Below are 6,934 nucleotides of genomic sequence, written 5' to 3' on the forward strand. Positions count from 1 at the left end.
GAACAGTACCAGTATTGATGTACACGCCCACTGTACCATCTCATACCAGGAACCATAAGGAGTACCATGACTTTTGCGAGAACCAGGGACGGTACCAGGAACCGTGTTGAGCCAACACTGGAACTGTTATCATCAGGCCAAAAACATCAGTTCTTGGAGAACTAACGCTGTGAGGACTGTTTGATTCCGCACAGAACACAGACAGACAATGGAATCAAGAACCGAGGACTGAGATCCCGGTACCAACAGTTCTCTGTGGCACGGTACTACCAGCTCTGGTTCCGCACCATGTGACGGTAACATTGGTGACGGATGGAAAGGAAGAACCGATCTGACCCTGGACCACTCTGACTCTTCTCTGGATTTTCGTAGTTTTTTTTTTCCCCCAGTTGTGTTAGTAGAAGTGGATCAGCTGATCAGGTCACCTGATCAGGTCAGCTGATCAGGTCAGCTGACCACTGTAGAGGTGAGCCTTGTTTTGTTTTGTTCATCCGTGAAAGTAAACATGAAGTTTGTGATTAATATAAATATGAAGTTTGAAAACTGATGTTTTTGTCTTTGTTAAAGTAAACTTTTTTTTTTTCTTGGACTTTTCTTCCCAACAAATACTTGAATTTCTTAAAGGAACATTAGAGGTAAGGTAAAGTAGTGACTGATGGAAAATAAACAAACACTGGATCAAACTCTCTCTCTGTTTCTGATTTCTCCTGGACTTCACTCTGACAGTAAACTACCATGGTTTTATTTTTCATTTATTTATGGCTAACTTCTTAGAACTATTTTGTCAATATTTCACCGTGTGGTTTGAGACTTTTTTTTTCCCCTGAGGGTCAGAGGAAACCACACCCACATATGGAGCAGGTGGGAGACTCCGCCCACTTGATCCTCTTCACCTTAAGCTGCAGCTGATCCTCCTACTGTGTATGTGTGTGTGTGTGTGTGTATGGATTTCCAAACTCCATATATACACACACACATACCCAGTCTGGAGCCATGTGGCTCGTCCTCCTCAATGCTGGCTCCATCTTTTTCTTTGGACTTTTCCTTTTTTTTAAGTGGACACTCAGCTGCATGATGGGATGGAGTGGAGGCGACGCTGAGGTCCTATCTGCACGGTAAGAACACACACACACACACACACACACACACACTACACCAAACCTCACAGAGAAAACCTGCGATTTCAGCTCAGACAGGAACTACTGCCTCCTGTGGTCAGTTTGTGTCACTGAGGTTAATCTCAACAAAAGATTTCATGAAGTCTCTGAGCTAAAATCACTGAGTTTCTCTATGAGGTTTGGTGTGGGAGACAGAGCAGATCATACCATTTAAATATCTGTGTGTGTGTGTGTGTGTGTGTGTGTCAGTCTGGTGTCCTCTCTTCAGGCCGTCATGGCGTCCTCCGCTGGATTCATCGTCACCTCCTCCTGCAGTGATGTGATGAAGGACAGGTGAAAACTCGTCCCTTTTTTTTAATCCTTTCATTTGTTTTATATATATAGACAGGTTCAAAGTTTGAAAAAAACCTCTCTGAATGCAAAAACTAATTTAAAGACAAAAAGGACAAATACATACGGGACATAGTCACAGAGAGCATTACAGAAAGTTACAGTTTTAAACTGCAGGGGGCGACAGAGAGGGAGATGTTTCCAGTCATTCTTTTCCAGGGAATAAAAATATTCCAGAATTTATTCCAATACATGATTTTCGGACATTTACCGACTGAAGCAGCATGTTCCCCGGTCTCTGCAGAAGCGTCCCTAATCCTGCGCGCAGAGCATGCTGGGATAATGAGAGGTGGACGGGCGGTGGAGCAGGTGGAGCTCAGATTTGACAGTCAAAGCTGACCTCTGATTTGTTTAGCAAATGATTTGAGATTTGACTCTTTTTTTTCCCACAAACTGGAAATCATGACTGAGGAAAAATACATTAGGGAGACTGACACTGCCAGTGAGCGCCCCCTGCTGCTAAAACCAGAAAGCTAAAAATAAACAACTATACTAAAATCTAATCCAGAAACATTAGTTTAACCTCCTGCTCTGGTTGATTCTCAGACACTGGCTGACCGACTCCTACGTCCTGTTTGCCACGCCCTACTTTGCCTACGACATCTACGCCATGTACCGGTGTCACCGCCACAAGTTGCGTGTGAAAGGACACGAGGAGGAAGAGGAGGCGTGGCCTGTGGTACTGCTGGGTTTCCTGCGTCGAGAGCGCCTCCTTGTGCTGCATCATATCTTCATGGTTGGCGTTTGTTGCCCCGCGTCACTGGTAAATACAGGGAACCCGGGCAGCGGCCCCGGGCAGCGGCCCCGGGCAGCGGCCCCGGGCAGTGGCCCCGGGCCCCGAGAAACTGTTGTCATTGGTCCATATATAGATGACATCATCTCCTGAGATTAATTTTGTCTGACGTTACAGTCTGAAATGTTTGTTAATATGATTGGTCCACCAATGCTGCCTCCTGTGGTCAGTTGGTGTCACTGGAGTAAATCTGTGTGTTTCAGCTGTGGCGGCAGGGCACCGGTGATTATTTCCAGGGTGTTTTATTTCTTGCTGAGCTCAGCACGCCATCTGTTTGTCTGAGTAAAGTTCTGATTCAGGTAAACACACACACACACACACACATTTATTGGCAGTTTGTGTGTGTGTCTCTCTCCCCCTCTAACACACACACACACACTTATATTATATATTTAAGTATTTTATTTAAATTAAGTTCTTTTTTAATAAAGTGGGAGTGAAATAAAGAGTCTGCTTTAGCTTTTAACTTTTAGCGCCACGATATTTTTGTGATAGGAAACAAAAGTTGACTTTTTCTTAAGTTTTATTGGCAGTTTGTGTGTGTGTCTCTCTCCCTCTCTCTCTATTCATGTGTGTGTGTTCGTTCAGTTTAACAAACAGAAGTCACTGCTTCACAAAGTCAATGGACTTGTCCTGATGGTCACCTTCTTCTGCTGCAGAGTTCTGCTTTTCCCTTATCTGTACTACAGCTACAGCAGGTAACTGTCCAACTGTCCAACTGTCCGACTGTCCAACTGTCTATCTGTCCAACTGTCCATCTGTCCAACTGTCCGACTGTCTATCTGTCCATCTGTCCGACTGTCCATCTGTCCCGTTGTCCCTAACTCTTTATTGTTATGTTCTGAGTGTCCTGAACCTTCTGTCCTCAGATACGTCTCCGTGTCGCTGCTCACCGTCCCCCTGCTGGTGCCGTGGCAGTGTAACCTCGGGGCAGCTGTGCTCTGGTCTCTGCAGTTGTACTGGTTCTCGTTGATACTGCGGGGGGCGCTGCGCCTCCTCACCACAGCCTCGCTGTCGGACACTGTATAGACAATTGATGCCGCACCTTCTTGGCGGTGAGTTTAAAAGGCAACGGAGAAAAAATGTGGACGAAGAAAAAAAAAATATGTGAAAAGGTGCGATGACGAGATGCCAGCGCCGAGGATCAAGAAGAGATTTTTTTTCTGTACGACAATCACATTGGTTGCAGAGGACGCTCTTAAAAAAAAAAATTAATCCATCTGTCCAACTGTCTATCTGTCCATCTGTCCAACTGTCTATCTGTCCATCTGTCCATCTGTCCGACTGTCTATCTGTCCGACTGTCCAGTTGTCCAACTGCCCATCTGTCCGACTGTGTAACTGTCCATCTGTCCAGTTGTCCCTAACTCTTTATTGTTATGTTCTGAGTGTCCTGAACCTTCTGTCCTCAGATACGTCTCCGTGTCGCTGCTCACCGTCCCCCTGCTGGTGCCGTGGCAGTGTAACCTCGGGGCAGCTGTGCTCTGGTCTCTGCAGTTGTACTGGTTCTCGTTGATACTGCGGGGGGCGCTGCGCCTCCTCACCACAGCCTCACACGCTTCCTCTCACGAGTAGAGGTCACGGACGCTGTCGGACACTGTATAGACAATTGATGCCGCACCTTCTTGGCGGTGAGTTTAAAATGCAACGGAGAAAAAATGTGGACGAAGAAAAAAAAAAAATGTGAAAAGGTGCGATGACGAGATGCCAGCGCCGAGGATCAAGAAGAGATTTTTCTGTACGACAATCACATTGGTTGCAGAGGACGCTCTTTAAAAAAAAAAAAATTAAAAAAATTCTGGAAGATAGTCACCAAACTGTAGCATTTTTTAAACTATTTTCCTGTAGATCTCAGACCGACTGTATTATATGCAGACATTTGGTTTATTCTGCCCTCTTGTGGCCACGATGTCACTCTAACAACACTGCTAAAAAATCATTTATTCATATGGTATTTTTTTCTTTTGGGATTTTTGTAAAAATATCAATCAATAAAAACTGAGAGAGACAAAACGTTTCAAACAACATCACATTTTATTGTATTGCAATGTTGGACGAGACAGCGTTGTCCCTAACTCTTTATTGTTATGTTCTGAGTGTCCTGCCCTTCTGTCCTCAGATACGTCTCCGTGTCGCTGCTCACCGTCCCCCTGCTGGTGCCGTGGCAGTGTAACCTCGGGGCAGCTGTGCTCTGGTCTCTGCAGTTGTACTGGTTCTCGTTGATACTGCGGGGGGCGCTGCGCCTCCTCACCACAGCCTCACACGCTTCCTCTCACGAGTAGAGGTCACGGACGCTGTCGGACACTGTATAGACAATTGATGCCGCACCTTCTTGGCGGTGAGTTTAAAAGGCAACGGAGAAAAAATGTGGACGAAGAAAAAAAAAATATGTGAAAAGGTGCGATGACGAGATGCCAGCGCCGAGGATCAAGAAGAGATTTTTTTTCTGTACGACAATCACATTGGTTGCAGAGGACGCTCTTTAAAAAAAAAAAAATTAAAAAAATTCTGGAAGATAGTCACCAAACTGTAGCATTTTTTAAACTATTTTCCTGTAGATCTCAGACCGACTGTATTATATGCAGACATTTGGTTTATTCTGCCCTCTTGTGGCCACGATGTCACTCTAACAACACTGCTAAAAAATCATTTATTCATATGGTATATTTTTCTTTTGGGATTTTTGTAAAAATATCAATCAATAAAAACTGACAGAGACAAAACGTTTCAAACAACATCACATTTTATTGTATTGCAATGTTGGACGAGACAGACAGTTATAAAACACACTATGACCAGTGAGGAAATGTTCAGCTTTTCTCTTCCAATTCAACAGAATAAAGTAAAGAATAAAGAAAACAATAACAGTAGGTTTTAAATATATAAAAATATAGATATCTCTGTATATATAGATAGATAAATCAGAAGGTAAAGTATTTATTAACACTCAGCAGTTGTGGTCAGGGCCAAACTAACAGCAGTTAGTTTCAGTCCACCTCCTCTACAGTGGGGCCCTGGGAGCTGGCTCCTTCAGGAGCTCCTCCTCCTCCTCCTCCTCGTTGACTCATCTTGACAAGGATTGGTTGAAACACTTTTTCCAGCTCTTTCTGCTTGTGCTCAAACTCTTCCTTGCCAGCCAGCTGGTTGTTCTCCAACCAGGCCATGGTCTCGTCACACTTCTCCACGACCTCCTTGACCTCATCCTCTCCCATCCTTCCGTTCGCACTGGCTTCCTTCACGCTGTTCTTCACGTTGAAGGTGTACGACTCCAGAGCGTTCTTGGCACTGACTGTGTCCCTCTGAATCTGGTCCTCAGCTTGGTACTTTTCAGCCTCCTGCACCATCCTGTCAATGTCTTCTTTGCTCAGCCGGCCCTTGTCGTTGGTGATGGTTATCTTGTTCTGTTTGCCCGTGCTCTTGTCCACGGCAGACACGTTCAGAATGCCGTTGGCGTCCACATCAAACGTGACCTCGATCTGCGGAACCCCTCGTGGAGCAGGCGGAATTCCCGAGAGCTCAAACTTGCCCAGGAGGTTGTTGTCCTTGGTCATGGCCCGCTCTCCCTCATACACCTGGATCAAAACCCCCGGCTGGTTGTCAGCGTAGGTGCTGAACACCTGCGTTTGTTTTGTGGGGATGGTGGTGTTGCGTTTAATCAGTGATGTCATTACTCCACCCGCTGTCTCGATACCCAAGGACAGAGGCGCTACGTCCAGCAGCAGTAGGTCCTGAACTTTGCTGGAGGTGTCTCCTGTGAGAACTGCGGCCTGGACGGCTGCACCGTACGCCACCGCTTCATCTGGGTTGATGCTCTTGTTCAGCTCCCTGCCGTTAAAGAAGTCTTGCAGGAGCTTCTGGATTTTTGGGATCCTGGTGGAGCCTCCCACCAAGACCACATCGTGAATCTGTCCTTTGTCCATCTTGGCGTCCCTCAGGGCTTTTTCCACAGGTTCCAGAGTTCCCCTGAACAGGTCTGAGCACAGCTCTTCAAAGCGAGCTCTGGTGATGGACGTGTAGAAGTCGATGCCCTCGAAGAGTGAGTCGATCTCGATGCCTGCCTGGGAGCTGGAGGACAACGTCCTCTTGGCCCTTTCACAAACTGTACGCAGCCTCCTCAGTGCTCTCTTGCTCTGGCTGATATCCTTCCTGTGTTTCCTCTTAAACTCCTCGACAAAGTGGGTGACCATGCGATTGTCAAAGTCCTCTCCACCGAGGTGAGTGTCGCCAGCTGTGGCTTTCACCTCAAAGACGCCGCCATCAATTGTCAAAATGGACACATCAAATGTTCCTCCACCCAGATCAAAAATCAGGACGTTGCGCTCCCCCGTCCTGCACTTGTCCAAACCATATGCGATGGCAGCTGCTGTGGGCTCATTGATGATCCTCAGGACGTTCAGCCCGGCTATGACACCTGCGTCCTTCGTCGCCTGCCGTTGGGAGTCGTTGAAGTAGGCCGGGACGGTGATGACAGCATTGGACACTTTATGACCCAGGTATGCCTCTGCCGTTTCCTTGAGCTTTACCAAGACCATGGAGGAAATCTCCTCGGGATTGAAGGTCTTGTTCTCCCCTTTGTGCTCCACTACAATTTTTGGCTTGCCTGCTTCTGACACCACCTTAAAGGGCCAGTGCTT

General features: G+C 46.6%; 3 protein-coding genes across 8 annotated transcripts in view; 1 reads left to right on the forward strand and 2 right to left on the reverse strand.

The window, feature by feature from the left end:
• Positions 1-6,934, reverse strand: part of LOC103393431 (RNA binding protein fox-1 homolog 1) — a 363,631-nt gene that overhangs the window by 196,298 nt on the left and 160,399 nt on the right. The window lies entirely within an intron of this gene.
• tlcd3ba (TLC domain containing 3Ba) lies at positions 7-4,582 on the forward strand. Its single transcript, XM_025064501.1, has 7 exons — positions 7-1,451; positions 2,055-2,271; positions 2,505-2,600; positions 2,890-2,999; positions 3,171-3,314; positions 3,713-3,871; positions 4,420-4,582. Exons 1-7 carry the CDS (start codon positions 1,393-1,395, stop codon positions 4,580-4,582), a joined length of 948 nt encoding a protein of 315 aa, XP_024920269.1. The 5' UTR covers positions 7-1,392.
• The window catches only part of LOC103393458 (heat shock 70 kDa protein 1), a gene marked incomplete in the record, with an annotated part of 4,120 nt that continues 2,211 nt past the window's right edge, over positions 5,026-6,934 (reverse strand). The window contains 1 exon segment of the mRNA XM_025064612.1: positions 5,026-6,934. Coding sequence (XP_024920380.1) covers positions 5,288-6,934 — 1,647 coding nt within the window.

Source organism: Cynoglossus semilaevis, chromosome 17, assembly GCF_000523025.1.
Source record: "Cynoglossus semilaevis isolate Cse_v1.0 chromosome 17, Cse_v1.0, whole genome shotgun sequence".
Classification (NCBI taxonomy): Eukaryota; Metazoa; Chordata; class Actinopteri; order Pleuronectiformes; family Cynoglossidae; genus Cynoglossus; species Cynoglossus semilaevis.

What these genes read in the sequence shown, in the direction of transcription:
- tlcd3ba (XM_025064501.1), top strand. Translation starts at nt 1,393, where the DNA reads ATGGCGTCCTCCGCTGGATTCATCGTCACCTCCTCCTGCAGTGATGTG. An exon ending in CTCCTCACCACAGCCTCGCT is followed by an intron (nt 3,315 to 3,712) that starts GTCGGACACTGT and finishes TTCTGTCCTCAG; the next exon opens with ATACGTCTCCGTGTCGCTGC. An exon ending in TCACACGCTTCCTCTCACGA is followed by an intron (nt 3,872 to 4,419) that starts GTAGAGGTCACG and finishes TTCTGTCCTCAG; the next exon opens with ATACGTCTCCGTGTCGCTGC.